Raw genomic sequence first — 21,970 nt, 5'->3', positions numbered from 1 at the left:
CTATAACCCTTCTGAAATCACATCATAGCACATGACACACCGGATACTAGATAGATACTGTGTATACACTAGATACTAGATAGATACTGTGTATACACTAGTACTGTGATACTAGATAGATACTGTGTATACACTAGTACTGTGATACTAGATAGATACTGTGTATACACTAGTACTGTGGATACTAGATAGATACTGTGTATACACTAGTACTGTGCTATACTCCTTGGAAGTTGTCTACGTCAGTGGTTCCCAAAGTGGGGCCCGGGGACCCCCAGGGGTCCTTGAGGGAGTTCCAGGGGGTCCCCAGCTAAATGATAGTTATGAACCAAATGGACCCTTATGCATGCAGGGGTCTGTAACTCTGAGAGTGTACAAATGGAACCAAATGGACCCTAATGGGTCCATTTGGTTCCATTTGTACACTCTCAGAGTTAAATTAACTTTGATTTGACAATATAAATTGGGGGTCCAAAATGCCAGAAATACCATTAAATGGGGGTCTGTAGACTAATGCATGTCAAACTAAGGGTCCTTGAAATTAAACGGGTACACTCTCAGAGTTACAGACCCATAAGGGTCCATTTGGTTCCAAACTATCATTTAGCTGGGGACCCCCTGGAACTCCATCGAGGACCCCTGGGGGTCCCCGGACCCCACTTTGGGAACCACTGAACTCCACTCACACAAAGCGTGGAGCTCGGAGCATCAATCCGAAGGGTAAAGCTAACACGAGCGTCACTCTGCGATGTCACCATGCAGCCCCTAGCCAAGAACAACCAACGACAAAACAAACAGTATGTCTTCTCTGAAAGATCACATTCTTCAGTGCTGCATAGCTATTTCTTTTTGTCTTTTGTATGTGTGTGTTGAGAGTGTGTCTGTGTGAGAGGGGAAAAGATCTGGTTTCTAGTAGGGGTTACATTTAAAGATATTATTCAAAGATATCTCTGCCGTGCTTTCACCCTGTCGAATGTGGTGTCAGGCAATGGGGGGGTTAGGGACACACACACAGACTTTACACATGCACACACACATAGACACGCACGCACGCACACATAGACACGTACGCACGCACGCACACACACACACACACACACACACACACACACACACACACACCTTTGTCACGAGGATCACACGTACACTGCAGATAAGAAGGAGACTGCAGAAACACATTTTTGTGTGACTGTGTGGAAGGACGCAGCACTTCATTAAAACCCATTTTCTGCCCGTTTCGAATGTTATCCACCTATAATCAGCAGTATGTTCTTATGAAGACCATTCAATGCAGCCAGTATGGACATTTACACATACTGCCTACAACGAGTAGGCCACTAGGACATGAGGAAGTGAAATTACTGCCCACCGAAGCCGTGAAACTGACTTACATGGCTGCTTACGACTGACAGAGAGAGAGAGAGAGAGACCCCAAGGCAGTGAGAGAGAACTACAGCCAATATGAGGTTTATCCAGTCTTCTATATCTTCTATATTAGATGCAGTTATATTAGAGTTTTTGTTTTTCTCGCCTGATGCGTATAACTTTATGATAAGTACGTCTCTGCTACGCACCAGCAGCGACTAGAGTTGCACTTTATTGCATTTGGGAAACTAATTTAGCAGATTTGTCAACGAAATAAACAAATTCTATCTCTATAAGTTCTCTAGGAATGTCTTTAGACCACGACAGCCCTTAATCATCCATTATTACAAGCTTAGATTTAAAGCCGCAGTCTGTGTGTTTCCACTGTATGTCCTGGTCCATGTTTGGTTTCATTTGTACACTCAGTCTGTGTGTTTCCACTGTATGTCCTGGTCCATGTTTGGTTTCATTTCTACACTCAGTCTGTGTGTTTCCACTGTATGTCCTGGTCCATGTTTGGTTTCATTTCTACACTCAGTCTGTGTGTTTCCACTGTATGTCCTGGTCCATGTTTGGTTTCATTTGTACACTCATAGCCATCAGGGCCCTACTTTTGAAAAACATTTTGAAATAGTTTAACTTGCCGATCTACATCGACACATTGTGAGCTTGTAGATCGGCTATTTGAACTATTTAAAAAATCACACCCGTGTGAACTGAGTGGTGCAACTCCTCTCTCTCTCTCTCTCTCTCATTAGCAGGCAACAGTGCAACACTATCTCTCTCTCTCTGTTTCTGGCACAACAGCGCCACTTTTGCCCCTACTGGTACTCTAAACATCGGGACATAGTCACATAGGGACATTGCTGTTCCTTCTTCCTTGGAGTGGTTGTACCACTCAAAAAGCTTTTCAAAATAGTAAAAAATGTTATGGACAGAGAGAGCGGGTGTGTGTGAATGTGTGTGCGTGTGTGTGCGTGTGTGTGTGTGCGTGCGTGCGTGCGTGCGTGCGTGTGGTGTAGGTACAGTACAGCACAAGTACAGTACAGCACCACTCACTTCAGACGGGTCTGATTTATTTTTATTTTTTCGTATCGGATTTGCAGGCCCGAAACGTATCGCAAAGCGATGCGTTTGAAGCTTGTAGATCTGTTACTTTTGCTATTTTAGTTTTGGACATAATGAGGTTTCCAGCCGACAGAGACCTAGTCCTAAATGAGCATACACGTTCACTGAAGCAAGATTGTCGTAGAGCTGAGCGAGCTTGGAGAAAAAACAAACTCACCATCCACCTAGAGATTCTTAAAAAGTCAACAGTCGCCTATAACAAAGCCCTGCGTCGGGCAAGGCAGGCTTATTTCTCTGGCATTATTAATGAGAACAAGAAAAATGCCGGAGTCTTATTCTCTACCATTGAACGACTTTTAACCCCCCCCCCAGTCCTACAAGCAGTCGTTCCCGGCTTCTAAAGCTAAGTGTAATGAGTTTGCATGCTTTTTTGATAACAAAATGTGTAACATTAGAGCTGATATTATGAATGGTGCTGCTGCTAGCTCAAGCCCTCAAACAGCAGCTAATGGTGCCAGGGTTGATCTCTCCAGGGGGAGCCTATTGTCTTTCTGCACAATTGATGAAGACGAACTCCGAAAAACCATATCTCAGATGACATCATCCTCCTGTTCATTGGACACAATTCCCACCACCTTTCTCAAAGAGGTTTTAGACAGTGTGATTGGAGATATCCTAAAAATTGTAAACAGCTCTCTACAATCAGGCGTCTTTCCAGACTCACTGAAGACGGCTGTAGTTAGGCCCTTACTCAAGAAACACAATCTTGATCCCTCTGTGCTGGGTAACTATCGACCCATTTCTAATCTGCCCTTTCTGGGCAAGGTTTTAGAAAAATGCATCTTTCATCAATTGGATGTGTTTCTACAGAACAACAATGTGCATAACAAATTCCAATCCGGCTTTAGGAAAGGCCACAGCACAGAAACAGCACTTGTAAAAGTAATTAATGATCTTAGGGTGTCTGCTGACAAGAAACATGTTTCCGTTCTTTTACTTCTAGATCTAACGGCTGCATTTGACACTATTGACCATTCAATTTTAATACAGCGTCTGGAGCACTGGATAGGCCTGTCTGGCACGGCCTTGTCCTGGTTTTCCTCCTACCTAACAAACAGAAGCTATTTTGTCAATCTAGCTGAGTTTGACTCAGACAAACACAACATCGGTTCTGGTATTCCACAGGGCTCGATTCTTGGTCCTCTGTTATTCTCCCTGTACATACTGCCATTGGGAGAACTCATTACCAATCACGGAGTCAATTTTCATTTCTATGCTGATGATACCCAACTATATCTTTCTGTAGCTCCAGATGATCTCTGTGCCTTAGACCCGCTGTTGACCTGTCTGTCTAGCATCAAATGCTGGATGAGTGAGAACTTTCTCAAGCTAAATGAGGATAAGACAGAAGTTCTCATAATCGGTTCTAGTGAGCAGAAAGAATCGATAATAAGCAGACTTGGCAACCTGACTGTAGAAAGTAACAGTACAGTAAAGAACTTGGGGATCATTATTGATTCTGAATTGAATTTTAATTCACACATTAATCATGTTACCAAGATTGCCTTTTTTCATCTTAGAAATATTGCACGAATCAGAGCCTATTTGTCACTGGATGATGCAAAAACGCTAATCCACGCCTTTGTTTTTTCTAGGCTTGATTACTGCAATGCACTTTTTTCTGGATTGCCTAAGAAAACAACTGACAGATTATAACTTGTCCAAAATGCAGCAGCCAGAGTCTTAACTAGAACTAAGATGAGAGAACATATTACTCCAGTCTTGGCCTCATTGCACTGGCTTCCGGTTGTTTTTAGGATTGATTTTAAAATTATTTTACTTGTTTATAAAGCTCTCAATGGTCTCGCACCTTCCTACCTACATGACTGCCTGCCGAAATATGTCCCAAACCGCCCCCTAAGGTCCTCCACTGCTGGCCTGTTCGCTTTGCCTAAAAAAAATGGCAACTAAAAAATACGGGGAAGCAGCTTTTTGCTTCTGCGGGCCGACGGCGTGGAACAAACTCCCACTGTACCTTCGACAGGCAGCCTCTGTAGATATTTTTAAAGCTCAGCTCAAGACCCACTTCTACACCCTTGCTTTTAATTGATTTATTTGTCTTTTTAAAAAAAAATGTTATTCATGTCCTCACTGTATTGTTTATGCCCTGCCTTTCTTTTCTTTTTTGTGTAAAGCACTTTGAGCTGCATTTCATGTCATGAAAGGTGCTATACAAATAAAGTTTTATTATTATTATTATTCCTTTTACATCATCTGTTCTCAAACGTATTCATGTCTAGGACCCTCACATTGATATGTATTCAGTCGCATACACCCCTCTGAAAAGGTTTTGTGCCAGGGACCGCCTCCAGGAGAAAAGATTTGTGTAAAGAATATTAATAATTCCCAAAGCATTTAAAAAAATCTACTAGCTGAAAAGATCTGCTATTTTTGAACAGCTGAAGTATAAAATAGGGCTAAAGTGGTTGCATTGATTTTGACACTATACTGTAGATCAGCTCATTTCGCTGGGGACCCCCCTGGTACGGACATTTTTAACTCAAATCTTTGCTTCTGGGGGCTCCCTGCGACATATTTTCAGATGGGGGTCCGCGGCCAGATACAGATAATTCTGGGGGTTCTTGACATGAAAAAGGTTGAGCACCACTGACATAGAAACAGGGTTTTCAGAAAACTGTTAGGATTTGGAAGACATTTTTTTTTAGAAGAGAGCAGTGAATGCAGTTGTTCAACTTTCTCTCTAGAGGGCAGGACTGAGCTACAGAACAATACAAGGCTTTAGGCAGAGATGGGCTGGATAATTCATTATATAAAGTATACTATCCACAAGATAAAACAAATTAAAATAAAAGCACAATATAGATTTCTCATGAAAAGCTATGATTTATGATAAAATGTACTTTTCCAGTCGGCATTTAAAGGACTCATTAGGAACAGGTGAGGGTGGGTGAGATTCTGTATCATTCTGTTCTCATTTTATGGGTGGGATCTGGAGCTGAGTGTTACTGCAGTAGATAGCCTCTATTGGATATTGGGGTTCTGGTGGTGGGGGACAGCTGTGTTCTGAAAGAACATGCACTCAGCCTTGATGATTCAAGTTTCTTTATTAGGAAAAAGACCCCTTGAGATGTACCATCTACCATCTCGAGGGGCTCCCAACACAGATACATGTCACAATCATTATTGTACATGTAAACAAGACAAAGCTACATACAACATACATGGACAAGACAAAACACTAAACATTGCAAACCTTGAAAACCTCACAGCCTTACAGCATTGAATCCAATCATATAACACATTTTGAAAATACTACGTTCGATACAGTGAGTGCAAAAAATAAATAATAATAATAGTAATAAAAAATACAAATAAAATAATGAAATAGGCATGGTCATATAATGGCATATTTACCGATAACAAGAACATACAACTTCAAAGTAAGAAGACACGCTTGAAAACTTTAAACTGGGAATGTTGTAATTAATCTAATGTTAACTGGTAACATATTCCAGTCTGTAGGGCCTTTAAAAGAAAAGGCATGTTTACCAAATTCAATACTAACCAAAGGAACAGTAAAGTAAACCTGAGTGGAGTGTCTAGTATAGTAGTATGTTGTGTTGAAGGAATAAAAGTTAAATAGCCTTTGAGGTAAATAGGATCATTTAAATAAATACATTTAAATACCAGTTGAAGCCAGTGCATGTGTCTTCTTGTACTGTATGTAAAGGTGTCCATTGAAGTCTGTCGTACATTATGCAATGGTGTGTGAGGAAAGGACAGCCAAGGACAAATCGGCAGAGTCTATTGTATGCCGTGTTAAGTGGAACAAGATCTGATTTTGAGGCATTTTGATGAACCACATCACAATAGTCAAATAGTGGATGTACTAATTGCAAAGCCAGTTTCTTGCGTATACTAAGTGAAAAGCAATTTCTGGATCTATATAAAGCATTTATTCCAACATGATTAATATGAGATTTGAATGTGAGTTCTGGGTCCAGCCATACGCCGATATATGATGTTGTCAGCTTTTTGCAAAGCAGTGCCATCATTACTGGTTATTGTAAAGGAATCTCTTATGGATTTGAGTTTAGGGCTAGTACCAAAAATCATAATAAAAGACTTTGACTTATTAAGCAGTAATTTAATATGCAAGAGACAATTTAGTAAAATGTTATAGTCGTATTGAAGAGAAGTTTAGATTTAAGCTAAATCCGAGTTAGATGTGTAGATGTTTATCAACCAACGCGCAACAGCTTGCACGCACGCACGCACGCACGCACGCACGCACGCAAGCACGCACGCACGCACGCACGCACGCACGCACGCACGCACGCACGCACACACACAGGTCCCTGTTGTGCGGTGTCGTGTCAGTGTTATTTAACTGGAATATAAAAGTTGAGTCAGCTGAGCACAGGGCTCATTCAAAAAAAGAAGTAAAAATACGACTTCCACACAGTCTGTGTGAGAAACTGATCCTCTTACACGCGGACGTTTTTTAAGTGTGATAAAAATCCAGAGTTCAGCACATCCACTTTGTCGCTGTTGATGGACACAGAGTGACAGTTTATCCCATTAAGGCCTGAGGCCGATTCTAAAAATGTCTTCTAAATCCTAACAAGTTTTCTGAACAGCTTATGTTGCTACGGTATGTCAGTGGCTCTCAAACTGTCCAGGACCCCCCACAATTCGGCCGCCGACCGCTATATGGTAGAAATAGGTCAACAATACAAATGACGCTATAGTTTTGTGGATTCATTTATTTTGCATGGACCCCCAGACCCCCAACAAATGACCGGAACTACTAATATAAAGGCCTATTCATAGTCCTTAAGTTTCATAGTTTTCGGTGTTTTAAATGTTTTACTAACCGTGGTTAGTAAAACCAGAGAGATGTGTTGAGAGATGTAGCGGTGACCACCACGGCGTGATGCCATGTTGTAGTTTTCGGTGGTCACCTCCTCTTCACCGAAAACTGGACTATGAATAGGCCTTTAATATATTCACCAAAACCAGACCAGAACTCCCACCACAGGACTCAGGCAATCAATCAAAACCCTTTGCAACCACTATATTAATTGTCTCCACCAGGCCGAAGGCATGGGGAGAGAGTATGTTATGCACTCCGTCTGTCCGTGTGTCCGTCCGTCCGTCGGTTACCAGCTAATCTCACTGTAATCGCACCGTTGGCCCGATCCATGCCAAACTGTGCACACACACTCCCTGGATGCCAACGACGAACCTCTGCCCCAAATATTCCACAACGGCCTGTTATAGCACCACCATGAGGCTGATTTTGGCAAAACACATTTCTGTACATTACTCGTACACATTTTATCCATACATCACGCAATTCGGTATACATTATCTCCATAATCATGTGATCAACACGGATCTGCTGCACCATTTCCCATATTACATTCTGATTGGCTAAGATTGGCTTCCAAAGCTCACATGATTAGTCCGTTTCGAACAAAATGCCACAAACACAGTGTGCAACAGTGCGCCACCATGAGGCCGATTTCTGCAAAACACATTTGTTTATATTAGTCGCATAGATTTCATCCAAATCTCACACAAATCGGTACACATGATCTCTGTAGTTATGTGATCAAGACGAGTCTGTTGGATTTCTCAGACCGTTCTGCAAATCATGAACGCAGGGCCCGAGTGCAGTGCAACTGTGCAATGTGCATGCATATTCCCACTAGGCTGTGGAAGCAATGCCAATTGACATTTTTCAAATCAGCCTTTCTCTTTTCGAGCGCCACCAGGAGGCCCATGTATGTGCAACACTCTTTTTTTATAATAGTCCTTCAGATTTGATCCAAATATCAATCCTGGTGGAGACCTGTGCACTTCTTCTAGTTGCACGTATTTCCTACAGCTTTAAGTCCAAAAATCTGTTTTTTACACTACACCACATCAAGCACGTTGCAGTAAATGCACCCTGGCTTTTTCTATTGTAAATCTGCCCGGAGATACCCAGAGGCTCTCTCTTTCTATCTCTCTCTCTCTCTCTCTCTCTCTCTCTCTCTCTCTCTCTCTCTCTCTCTCTCTCTCTCTCCGTCTTCCCCCCCTCTTTTCATGTCACCATGATTACATAATAGAGTGAGTGAAAGCGAGTGGCATCTTCAGTGAGGTGCGCGCGCGCGTGTGTGTATGTGTGTGTGTTCGCGAATTGCTCAACATTTAATTAAGGCTTAACCACTTGAACATCAGCATCCATATTCTCGGGGGAATGTTGTCCAAAAATAGCCGATTTACTTGCTTCACAGCGCTTTGCAACAAGACATGTCGTGAGCTTTATTTGGCAATGAGTTTTGGTGTAGATGGGAAAAAAGCGTTCCCAAGTTCAGAGCCAACTGAGCTCCAATTCAGTGTAGAGTAGTGGTTCTAAAATGTTTTAGTTTCAAGGACCCCCAAATTGATTATTATATTTGACCACGGACCCCCTTCTGAAAAGGTTTTGTGCCCGAGATGTAAAAAAAAGCGCTGGCTATTCAAAAATAGGAGATCTGCGATTTTTTTAATGTTTTTGAAAAATGTTGAATAATTTTGAAACATTTTTGGATGGGTGGTCTGTGGCCAAATGCATATCATTGTGGATGGGTGGTCTGTGGCCAAATACATATCATTGTGGATGGGTGGTCTGTCGCCAAATACATATCATTTTGAATGGGTGGTCCGTGGCCAAATGCATATCATTTTGGATGGGTGGTCCGTGGCCAAATGCATATCATTTTGGATGGGTGGTCCGTGGCCAAATACATATAATTTTGGATGGGTGGCCCGTGGCCAAATACATATAATTTTGAATGGGTGGTCCGTGGCCAAATACATATCATTTTGGATGGGTGGTCCGTGGCCAAATACATATCATTTTGGATGGGTGGTCCGTGGCCAAATACATATCATTTTGGATGGGTGGTCCGTGGCCAAATACATATAATTTTGAATGGGTGGTCCGTGGTCAAATACATATCATTTTGGATGGGTGGCCCATGGCCAAATGCATATCATTTTGGATGGGTGGCCCATGGCCAAATACATATCATTTTGGATGGGTGGCCCATGGCCAAATACATATCATTTGGGATGTGTGGCCCATGGCCAAATACATATCATTTTGGATGGGTGGCCCGTGGCCAAATACATATCATTTTGGATGGGTGGCCCATGGCCAAATGCATATCATTTTGGATGGGTAGTCCGTGGCCAAATGCATGGCCGTTCAATATATCTGGCAGTCCTTGGCACGAAAAAGTTTGGTAGTTTTATTTTCTGTTTAGTCTAGAACTGGAGGTCTAGAACTTGGGTTCATGTGATCAGTGACATCACAAAGGTGTACTTTTTTTAACAGCGAGAGGGCAATGTGTTTCTACTCCAGTGGCAGATAACTACTGGAATAGAGGGACATGATGGGTAAACAATGCATTATATTGTTTTGTTACGTAGGCCGAAGTTGCATACTATAATTTTAAACTTTTCTTGTTCTATTACATCCCCTGTTATTGTTCTTGTTGAGTTGCCTTGCTGTTGTCAGTGCCTTGTGGATGTGGACCTTGCCAGTTGCCACACCACCAGCATTCTGCTGTTTGTCCTTGCTGGAGATTATAGTGTAAACCCTCTTGATTCTCTTACACTGGATCTCATCACTGGAATGTCTGGATGTTTCAGGGATGCATTTCAGGAGTTGGAAGGCACATTTCACCCTTTGCAGAGATGAATGAAACCGTCTCTTTTGGCCTTCTTTGCGTATGTGTTTAGCGCTCAGCAAAGCTCCACAATCCTTTTGTGAATTCCGCCACCCGGTGAATGTCAAATCGCTCCGTATTGTGCTGTGTGGAGAGTCTCAGAGAAGGCAGAGGTTTGGCGTTCAGACATTCTCTTTGTTGTACACTCGGACACGCTTTTTAGCCCGTCGCATAGCAACAATTTGTGGAGCGGTTTGCATTTTGACCCGTTCAGAAAAAAGTCCTGTACTGATATTATGGTCTAATATTATCCCATGTGTCTAAGCTAGTACCTTGGGCTGTGTTTCAGTAGGACTGTGTTTTGGTCACAGTGCCTGGTTGTAGAGATGTTCCTGATATACCGATTCCGTGTAATAAAACAAAAGGACACTCTACGGTTCTAAAATTGGGGGTCCAGGGCAGGCCATGGACCCTCAGGGTTCCTTCAGGGGTTCCAAATGGACCCTTACAGGTCTGTAACTCTGAGAGTTATGGGGGTCCTTGAAAATGAAAAACTTTGTGAGAACCACTGATCTAGGAATAAATACAAATAATTCCATTAATAGTTGTCTGCAGCTACAAGTTAGTAAAATAATAATGTATGAAAACATATCATGTGATAAATTACGAGGGCGTCCATCTGGGATCAAGAGCCCCTGGTTGTCCCAGGTACGATTCCAGGCCAGGTTGCCTGGAATCGTACCTGATGATACCCGTGGCTGTTTGCACCTCCAAGACGGTGGTGGACTGCAGCCATGGCCTCAAACACCCACCCGTATGTTTATTTGTCTTAAAGCACTGTCTCTGGTTCCAACCTGTGCTGCTCATTCATTCCTCTCAAGCAGGGCTAGCCGTTACTTTATGGTCTGCTGTGTCGACAGTATAACCGGGGAGCCGGGGGAGCTATAGCTATACCATGCTTCTTCCTGTCCCACATTCCTTTTTTTTTTTTTTGTATATGTTTTTTTGTGGCTTTCGCCTTTATTTTTATATATTTTTTATGGAGGAACAGGCAGTAGGCTGACAGGAAATGGGGAGAGAGATGGGGGGAAGACATGCAGTAAAGGCCGTCGGGATCGGGAGTCGAACCCGCGGCACACTGCCAGACTGGATTACCAGCCAAGGTGCCTGGACCACTGAGCCATGGCCCAGGCCTGTCCCACATTCCTATGTATGGTCGATGCTTTGAGGGGAAAAAAGGTTGGAAAAGGACTCACATTTTTGAGGGGCGCTTTGCGCGTCTGTGTGTACCTCATAGTGATGATTTGATTGGCTGAGCACGGAATGTGATGTGATTAGAAGTAGAAGTATCAATACTGCAATGTGGAAATGTGGTAACTGTCCGGAATTCAACATTTACTTGAGTAAAAGTGCAAAACTATTGGTATCAAAATGTTTTTAGACTCTTTGAGTCTCCAGTAGGAGACTCTTTGAGTCTCCAGTAGGAGACTCTGCCGGTCATCAAATTACTGACTTAGGAATGCGACAAAAACAGGAAAAACATGAATTCACGGCTTCATGGGGTGTGTAATTGATAGAAAATATATCCGTCATTTTATGAGTGAACTACTCCTTTAAGTACAGTACTTGTAAGTAAATGTACTTCGTTACTTTACACCACTGCACATAACGTTTGTTATGGTTGTATATAATAGCCATTACTATCCCGGAGAACATTGCTTATGTGTTTTTTCTGGTCTGCTTTGGTGTGCCCAGTTGAATATGGCAGCTTTTTACGTCAGGGCTGCACCCATAATGTGAACAAAGTTACATAGCCTCTCGCCGTGGTTTCGCTGCAATATCTGAGGTGGGGTCTTTAAAAGGGTCCCCAAGTCATCCTGGTGGTGGTAGAGATGTTGGAGTCATCCTGGTGGTGTTAGAGATGTTGGAGTCATCCTGGTGGTGGTAGAGATGTTGGAGTCATCCTGGTGGTGGTAGAGATGTTGGAGACGGAGTCATCCTGGTGGTGTTAGAGATGTTGGAGTCATCCTGGTGGTGGTAGAGATGTTGGAGTCATCCTGGTGGTGTTAGAGATGTTGAGGCTTTTGCCATTTTCATCAAAGCCTGCCTCGTTATCTTGAAAAAATGCCTCACTTACGGCGAGTCTCCCTCAGATTAAGTGCAAACTAGCTCTCTGGGACCGCAGGCTTCTCTGTGAGCCTCCAGAACAAAGAGGGCCGTTTTCAAACACTGTAGCAAGGATACAAAAAACATAAAACTAAAATAAATTTAGAATCCCTCCAGCTGCGACCGCCGAGCTCTCAGTACAGGCTGAGAGGTTTACAGCCTTTAGTAGGGGCTAAAGAACATTTCTGATTTATTTTACAATGAGAGAGAGAGAGAGAGATAGAGAGAGAGATGACATACAGGAGGTTATGAGCAGGATTCTATATCGTGCACTAGGTCGTGAGCATGGATTCAAACTTTTTTCTTTGCGACTACAGGTCACAGTATAGTCTGATAAGCTTCTGACAGGACTCATTATTATCTTAAGTAGGCCTGAAGGGCCTCATTCATTCTCACCGTCTTTATTAAGATTATGTGAGCAGAGATTAATTTAGTGACTGGAAGTAAGTTTAAAGCCGGGCTCTTGGGTGCCACAGGGATGAAGAACAAAAAAAAGGGAAAAAAAGCCATCCAATGGCCTATTTTTGGACTCTACAGTCTAGCGCAGTGGTTTTCAACCCGTTTCATATCAAGGCCCAATATTTATTCTGCATTTAAGCCACGGATGCACCATTTGATGAAATGTATCCTTCTCTTCCCTAAACTAAAGAATATTTTCTTTGGTTTTCGGATAAGATTTTGTCCACAATTCCATGCAGATCTATAATGGTCCATTTGGTTACCAACTATCTACCATTTAGCTAGGGACCACCTGGAACCCTCCCAAGGACCACTGGTGGTCCCCGGACCACTGGTTGAAAACCTCCGGTGGGGGCTCCTCACTGGCAGGTGAGCCAGTAGGGTACAACAGTACATCCTCCCGGTGGGGGCTCCTCACTGGCAGGTGAGCCAGTAGGGTACAACAGTACATCCTCCCGGTGGGGGCTCCTCACTGGCAGGTGAGCCAGTAGGTTACAACAGTACATCCTCACGGTGGGGGCTCCTCACTGGCAGGTCAGCCAGTAGGGTACAACAGTACATCCTCCCGGTGGGGGCTCCTCACTGGCAGGTGAGCCAGTAGGGTACAACAGTACATCCTCCCGGTGGGGGCTCCTCACTGGCAGGTGAGCCAGTAGGGTACAACAGTACATCCTCCCGGTGGGGGCTCCTCACTGGCAGGTGAGCCAGTAGGGTACAACAGTACATCCTCCCGGTGGGGGCTCCTCACTGGCAGGTGAGCCAGTAGGGTACAACAGTACATCCTCCCGGTGGAGTGGGGGCTCCTCACTGGCAGGTGAGCCAGTAGGGTACAACAGTACATCCTCCCGGTGGGGTGGGGGCTCCTCATTGGCAGGTGAGCCAGTAGGGTACAACAGTACATCCTCCCGGTGGGGGCTCCTCACTGGCAGGTGAGCCTGTAGGATACAACAGTACATCCTCCCGGTGGGGGTTCCTCACTGGCAGGTGAGCCAGTAGGGTACAACAGTACATCCTCCCGGTGGGGTGGGGGCTCCTCACTGGCAGGTGAGCCAGTAGGGTACAACAGTACATCCTCCCGGTGGGGGATCCTCACTGGCAGGTGAGCCAGTAGGGTACAACAGTACATCCTCCCGGTGGGGTGGGGGCTCCTCACTGGCAGGTGAGCCAGTAGGGTACAACAGTACATCCTCCCGGTGGGGTGGGGGCTCCTCACTGGCAGGTCAGCCAGTAGGGTACAACAGTACATCCTCCCGGTGGGGTGGGGGCTCCTCACTGGCAGGTGAGCCAGTAGGGTACAACAGTACATCCTCCCGGTGGGGGATCCTCACTGGCAGGTGAGCCAGTAGGGTACAACAGCAGTGGCAACACAGACATCGTGTGAGGAGGAATACATTAGCATAACGACTACATTGGATACAAGAATCACAGTGATAAAAAATAATTGGCTACTCAAAAAATGTAAAAATAAGAAAGCTCAGCTCGGCTGGTTCACAGCCGTTAACACATTAAGACCATGAGACCCGATTCTAAAATGGTCGCTCCGATATTCGGGTCCGAAAAGGCAGCAGTGTGCAGGGACCTTTAATTATCGCTGTCTTTAGCGTTGCGTGTAGATGCTAAGTGATGTAGCATGTGTGTAAATGATACACATTTACAAAGGCGTTTGATCTTTCCTATACTTCTATTTGCATGATTGCATCACTCCCACCCTCCCTTCTACAGTACTTCTCACTCCTCCTCAACCACCCTCCACCCTTCATCTCTCCTCCTCATCCACCCTTCATCTCTCCTTGCAACTCTTCCAGTGTGCTGCTGGTGTATTTTGTATTTATTTATTTACCTTATTATTCAACCCATTTAACCAGGAAAGCATCTGTGTCATTTTCGCGTTATTTTATAATTTTTTTATACTAAAAATACCAGGTCTACAAGTTCATATAGCGCGCCACTTTATGCCGTGCTACGAGCTTGTAGGTCTGCTATTTCTGAAAAACTGAACATTTGTCTATTTTTTTATTTATATATTTTTCAAGACAGCATTTTAAACTCAAATCTTTGCTTCTGGTGGGTCCCTGGAACAACATATCTTGAGAATGGTGGTCGGTGGCCAAATAAATATAATGTTTGGGGTCCTTGACATGAAATAGCTTGATCACTGTTATAGAAACATAGGTTTTACAGAAAACCGATTTAGAGGAGATTTGTAGAGTCGGCTTCAGGTTTGAATGGGTCAACAACCATGATAATTAAGTCCTTAGTTATGCTGTCTTTTGCAACAAGCCCCATGTCCAAGAGAACAGCCAGCAGCGATTGCAACATAAAATGCAATATAATAACAAAGCAAAATGCATGAAATACGTTACGTGTTCTAGGGGAACACTAAACACGTTTGATTTTCACCCAGACAATTATATTTGTGTAATTTTCATAATGTTGCTGATGTCTGAGGTGGGTGGGTACCTTGATGATGCTCAGTGACATCATAGAAGGTGGGTTTGTTTCCCTGCCCACATCTGTTTTTTTCTACACGCAGGTGTTTGGGTGAATTTCACCAGGGTTTAGTGATTCTGTTTTTCACTGGACCATTCTCACATGTCCCGGGAATGGGTGGACCAAAGGAGAAGTTCCCAGCTCTTTTTTTTAGGGACATTTTTCACTGATTTTGATCCCCTTATCCATTTTTTTTTTGTGAAAAGTCATGATGAAAGTACCTCAAGTTGCCATGTATTGCTGTACTTCAATATATTTTGATATTTTCTATGGAATATATTACATTGGGTAAAATATACCCGAGTTTAGTGATGGTTTGACAAAAGTTAAGTTTAGTTTTCTAGGGTTAATACAAACTCAAGTAAAGCAGCTCCAGTTTAATGTCCGTCTGGAGCTGATTCAAGACCATATGGTGGCGTAAACATTAAAATGCAGTCTCCCAAATTCTGTTGATGGATGATGGACGGTAAAAACAAAAGTGCCGGTGTTCAGGGAACGAATATGAATCAGTCTTCACATTTTAAATGATCGAAATCAACTTCCCTGGCATTCAAAAAAGCTATAATGTAAAAGCCTGATTGCAAGTTGCGAGTACCGCCCATTATTCCTCTGGAATAGATGATTCTGTCTGACGTCAAATTCAGCACATCTTCAACGTTTTTCTTAGCTGAGAGAGATGAAACAGGGACGCCGACGACATAATAGTGTATAAAATTGTGTTGCAGATTAAACCTTTTCAAGATAGCTTCATAGACGTGTGTGACTGAACTTCTCACCCTATCTCTAAGGGAGATGCCAGCCACCCGTCGAAGAAAACTCATTTCGGCCGCTTGTATTCGCGTGAATATGACCCACACTTCATGACCCACACTTCATGACCATAGGTGAGAGTAGGAACGAAGATTGCTCGGTAGACAGAGAGCTTTGCCTTCTGCACTATCATCAGTCATCAATTGAACGTTTGTTTGTTTGTACGTACATTGTCTTTTCTATTTATATGTCGGATTATTTTCTTGGGTCTGTAGATGGTCCGGTTTGCGCTACACACCAAACATCTAAGTTCAAGACTTTATCCACCGTCCACTTGTAGCTTTTACATTGTCGTATGTTTTACTTTTGAGTGGACTTCATCCATCCATCACATCAAAGTAAAATAATATCCAATTAATTTCATTCAGTCACTCTATAGCATTCCGGGCTGAAAGATGGTCTGCCTTTCAGTTGATGATTCATGAAAGAACAAACACACTTTAAGAGTACTCAAGCAAACAGGAACAAAATATATCTTTCAATCATATGGACATGGAAACAATTTCACCGTGCCCGTCTGCCTCCTGTACTCCTCACAAAGGCTATTTCTTATTTTCTCAATGTCAACTAATCAATAATGCCTGTGCAATATAAAGGATTGGCACCGCATTTGTCAAACATCAAAGTGCATAAATGCAGTGCTAATATGTCACCACAATGGACAAAATAATGTCTATTGTTGTAACTTGTCCATATGGACAGCAGGCAACCTGTCTGGATGTGTCGAGTTACAATCAATATCATGATGATGAGAATATATTTGAGTCACGATGTGTCTAAGGGTAATGTTAATTTAGTGTAGTAAAAGTATCATTGACTTATTTTTAAATATATTTCAGTGAAAGACGTGATGAATAATATACTCATTAAAGTCTAGATCCTCCCAAAAGGTGTTGTAACAAAGTAGGCCTACTTATTGTCCCACCTAGTCTGAAGAAGACCTGGAGAGTGCACGGCAAGTCAGCTGTTGTATACCGACTGTATACAGGCATCAATAGAACATGGTCTCTACTCCATGTTTGGGATTTCAAATGAATGAATGAATGAATGAATGAATGGATGGATGGATGGGTGAATGAATTAATGAATACAAATTAATAATGTTGCATTGTGAGCTTGTAGATCTGCTATATATCTTTTGTGATTTGTGAAAATGTTTGAAGTTTTTTGCTTATATAATGACAAAACAGGGACGCTAGATTGAAAGTGGTCAACCCATTAAAACCGGGAAAGCATCCGTGTCATTTTAGATTTTTCTTTTACGTTGGCTATTAAAAAATGGCAGATGTACAAGCTCACAGCTTGTACATCTGTGAGCTGTGAGTTTAATGTATATGTGCTATTTTTTAACATTTTTTGGAAAAATCTTGAAAGCTAGTGGTTTGAAGAATGGGTCTCAGGTCTTAATGCAGTGGTTCCCAAAGGGGGTCCTTGAGAGATTTCCAGGGGGTCCCCAGCTAAATGATAATTAGGAACCAATACAATATACTGTACATTGGGGTCCCAGAGATAGAAATGCCATTAAATGGGGGTCCATAGCCTAATTCAGGTCAATTTTAGGGTCCTTGACATGAAAAGGTTGGAAAACCACTGTCTTAATATATGGCTGTGTGACTGTCGGAGTGGTCAGGTGTTCTTCCAGTTTCCTCTGGTCATTAGTCCTGCCGTCCTCCCTGGGGAACGACAACTCAGCGGTCATTCTTCAGGACTCATTATCTGTGTTCCATTGTTGCAGGGCCATTAGTAACAGTCTGCATCGTTTGTTCTATACTTGTCTGGAAACATTTGATGTTCTCTCTCTCGGACTCTCTCTCTCTCTCTGACTCTTTCTCCATGTCTGTCTCATCTGTTTTTTTTCTCTGTATATACTCTATGGCTGTCTGTCTCTCTCTCTTCCTCTCTCTCTCTCTCTTCCTCTCTCTCAGTCTCTATCTTTCTCTCTCTCATCTAAGTGCTGTCGTGTGTTTAATATGTTATTTCATCACTCATTCTTTTTCTCCCATATTTCCTTGTCCTCCGTCCTCTAACTTTGGCTCTTCTTCGCCTCTCCTTCTCTCGTCCTCCGATGCTTTCTTCTACTCGTTCTCCGTTCTCTCCCCCATGTTGTCTATAAAACGTGGATCTGGTTGTGACCTGGTGCTTTGCTAACGAATATCAATATTGTTCTGTTGTATTTGTCCTGTTGCATGTTTTTTCACTAGTCCACGGTTTACAGAAACAAACTTTTCAGTATTACCCGTATTGCTTCCAAGATCATCAGACTTCCCACACCCACACGTTCTGATATGAACAATACAGCCACCACATGCTTTAGCCTCGCATAGCCAGCCTTCATGTGCCTTTGCATATTTCCCCAGGCAGATTAAGTCTGGCCCCTCTCAATTGTGCAGGGAGACTTCACGGCCAAAGTGGTGACGAGCCAACCAGATTCGTCTGGAACCAGGCTATAACTAATCAGGGCCCAGTATGCAAATATGGGGCAGGACATTGCAGGAAACATTTTAATACTGAGAGGGACGAGACTAATATCCACGCAGTGATATTAGTATCGCTACGCAAGGCTAGACACGCTTAGCACTTGCAATAACAAATGGCACTGTATCACTACTTTGACCTCATACCATTTGGGCGAAGATACAGAACCTTGAAGTGGACAAAGGTTAGTTTTGTCCCAGCAGGAGTTTTGTCCATTGCAGCATTAAATAAACTGTCCCATAGGATGGTGTTCTGTGGGTACAGTGATGACCTCGTGTATTGTTTGGTGTTGTGTCGTGTGATATTGTTTTGTGCTACATGGTTACAGTATGTATTGGTTTTTGTTGTTGTTTTTTGGTTAAATGGTAAATGGTGCATTTATATAGCGCCTTTATCCAAGGCGCTTTACATAGATTGTGCATTACATTCACCAATTCACACACACATTCATACACTGATTGCGGCGGAAGCCATGCAAGGTACCAACCAGCACATCGGGAGCAATTTGGGGTTCAGTGTCTTGCCCAAGGACACTTCGACATGTAGCCAGGAGGAGCCGGGATTCGAACCGCCGACCCATGGATCATTGGACGACCTGCTCTACCTCTTGAGCCACAGTCGCCCCAGTCGACAATGAAGATTATTATTATTATAATATTATTATTATTAAGCTATTGTTAGGGACCAAGCCCGAAGAGACAAAGGCCCCTATTGTTTTTCCGCCACTTTTTGCAGTTCTGGCAGTTATTTCCACGGAATTGGGCAATATGGTAGAGTTTCATGGGAATTTGTTATTGGATGGCTTGATAATGATTCTGATTGGATGGTCTTCTATAACAATGAGCCTAATTGGACAGCTTTGTAAGAAGCAATTGTGATTGACAGCCAAGTAACAAGGCATTTGATGGATGGATGGACCTGATTGGATGGCTTTATAGTGAGCATTTAGATTAGGCGTTAATGACAGCGAGTCCTATTGGCTTTGTTATGACAGTAGTAACTGGACAGCTTTGTAAAAGACACAGATTGTGATTGGACCGCTTTTGTAATGACTATTCCCATTTGGACTTATTCTCATTGTACTACCCATTAAAACCTGAGGCCGATTATACAAACTATAGAGCGGTGCCCGTTGGGCACTGGCCTACTTGGAACGATGCAAGTCGCAGATGCATGCCCCACCCAGTTATTATGTCTGTGTCTCTTTATAGAGTTCTTTGTCAGGCATGCCCAAATATGAAGTCTATGCATATGTCAGAAAAATGGCACTGAACAAAGCTCTCAAAATACTCCAAAAAAAGCACTCATGGCAAATCCTTTAGCAAAATCAAAACAGTTTTTAATTCACCTTTGCAGAGTCCACATGAACAAACCGAACACAAAATAGGTATTTACAGCCCACTGGCCAGGTTGGCTCCTTCAAGGTCTGCTCTGCTCCATACAATCCTACGTTGATTGCTGGGCAGTGGCAGGTGCTCCTTATAAAGACTAGGCCCCTCCCATTTAGACCAAACCAACCCCGGTTCGATTCCACAATCGAACCAGTGCATCAATGTCCAGAGACATCACAAACCATTCATAAGCATAACACACGTTTTAAAGTGTCACATACTACTCTATAAATGATCCCCATATTATAATCAAATCTAAATCCTATGTGTCTGTGTCTGTCATGTTACTATTATCAGTAGTGCTCAAACATTTTCAAGTCAAGGAGCCCCAAAATTATATGTATTTGTCCCCATCTCAAAATACACTTGTGTGAAGTGAGCAGAGATCTACATCATCAAACATCACATTCTGTGACACAAAGCTGTGCATAGGAGCGGCAAGTGGCGCTCAAAGAGTATACATTCAAAGATTTGCACAAATTTTCATATTTTGAAAAAAAGTAAACAAAATAATTGGGTTTGGACATGAAAGGTTTCTCCCCGACAACAACGATATGAGATCTCTCTCTCTGTCTCTCTCTCTCTCTCTCTCTCTCTCTCTCTCTCTCTCTCTCTCTCTCTCTCTCTCTCTCTCTCTCTCTCTCTCTCTCTCTCTCTCTCTCTCTCTGGCTATACTATATTCTTATGATTGATTGATTGATTGATTGATTGAAGTATATGTACATTTCACATGAAAGCACAACTCAATACAAAGACTGTTACTGTGGACGACACACTGATAAAGCATTACACTTGTTTACAACAGGGTCCACCATTTTCAATTCAGAACATTTAGAGACGTACAAATATATCACTTCTATGTCAAAAACAGGAAATGTCCTTGTTGCTGATGTTATTGCTTATACAGTGTTGAGGATCATTTTACCCTGTCGCACTCCTATATGATGTAACAATGACAACCTCTCTCTCTCTCTCTCTCTCTCTCTCTTTCTCTCTCTCCTTCTCATTTAAATTCTGATAAGATTTATTGTAGTGTCAAAGCCAAAGCCACGTTCCAAAATATTACATAGCATATATTACATATTCTCTCGCTCTCTTTCTCTCTCGCTCTCGCTCTCTCGTTCGCAAGCGCTGTTCTTCCTGACAACAGGATGAGTTATGTAATCTGGTGTCTGTGGGCATTAGTTATGCAAATTTCATACATGTTATTTACATGCACTCTCTCTCTCTCTCTCTCTCCTCTTCTCTGACTCTTCCTCCTTCTCTGTCCCTTCTATCTGTCCTCTCTTCTCTTCATGTAAACACTTCTCCACCGCTCTCTCTCTCTCTCTCTCGCTCTCTCTTTCTCTCTCTCTCTCTCTCTCTCTCTCTCTCTCTCGCGCGCTCTCGCTCTCGCTCTCTCTTTCTCTCTCTCTCTCTCTCTCTCTCTCTCTCTCTCGCGCGCTCTCGCTCTCGCTCTCTCTTTCTCTCTCTCTCTCTCTCTCTCTCTCTCTCTATCTCACCTCTCCCCTCTGTGTGCAACCTCACTCACTCTTTCTCTCCCGTCTCTCCCTATATCTCTCTCATTCGCACACTCTATCTTGCCTCTCCCTCTCTCTCCATCTCTATATCTCTCTCCCTCTTTCACTCCATCTCTCTCCATCTCTCTCTCTCCATCTCTCTCTCTCCATCTCTCTCTCTCTCTCTGTGTCTCCCTCCCTCCCAGCGGCCAGTGGTTTGGAGGCAGAGAGCAGCAAGAGAGGCGGTACCAGCAGCAGCAGCAGCATCGTTGGCCATAACAACCGCGGCCACGGCAACAGCGGCAGCAGCAGCATCAGCACCACCGGTGGAGGAGGAGGAGGCGGCGGCGGCGGCGCGGCCCACTTCAGGTCGCCATGGCAACAGAGCGTGAATGTGTTTGGCTCGTGGAGCAGGCCCGAGTGCGTGGAGGAGCTCCACCAGCAGGCACAGCTCAACCTGCAGAGCCTGCTGCAAGGTAGGCATGCATGGAGGGGTGGAGGTGTGGATGGATGGAGGGGTGGG

General features: G+C 43.3%; 1 protein-coding gene across 1 annotated transcript in view; it reads left to right on the top strand.

The window, feature by feature from the left end:
• The window catches only part of nhsl2 (NHS-like 2), a gene marked incomplete at its 5' end in the record, with an annotated part of 170,799 nt that overhangs the window by 89,607 nt on the left and 59,222 nt on the right, over nucleotides 1–21,970 (top strand). Inside the window, one exon of the mRNA XM_079491260.1 lies at nucleotides 21,654–21,923. Within this exon, the coding sequence (XP_079347386.1) occupies nucleotides 21,654–21,923 (270 nt within the window). The remainder of the gene's footprint in view (nucleotides 1–21,653; nucleotides 21,924–21,970) is intronic.

The sequence above is a fragment of the Electrona antarctica genome (assembly GCF_951216825.1).
Source record: "Electrona antarctica genome assembly, chromosome: 21".
In the NCBI taxonomy this organism is placed as follows: Eukaryota; Metazoa; Chordata; class Actinopteri; order Myctophiformes; family Myctophidae; genus Electrona; species Electrona antarctica.
The sequence above is the reverse complement of the archived record's forward strand: the minus strand, read 5'-3'. Positions and strand labels throughout refer to the sequence as shown.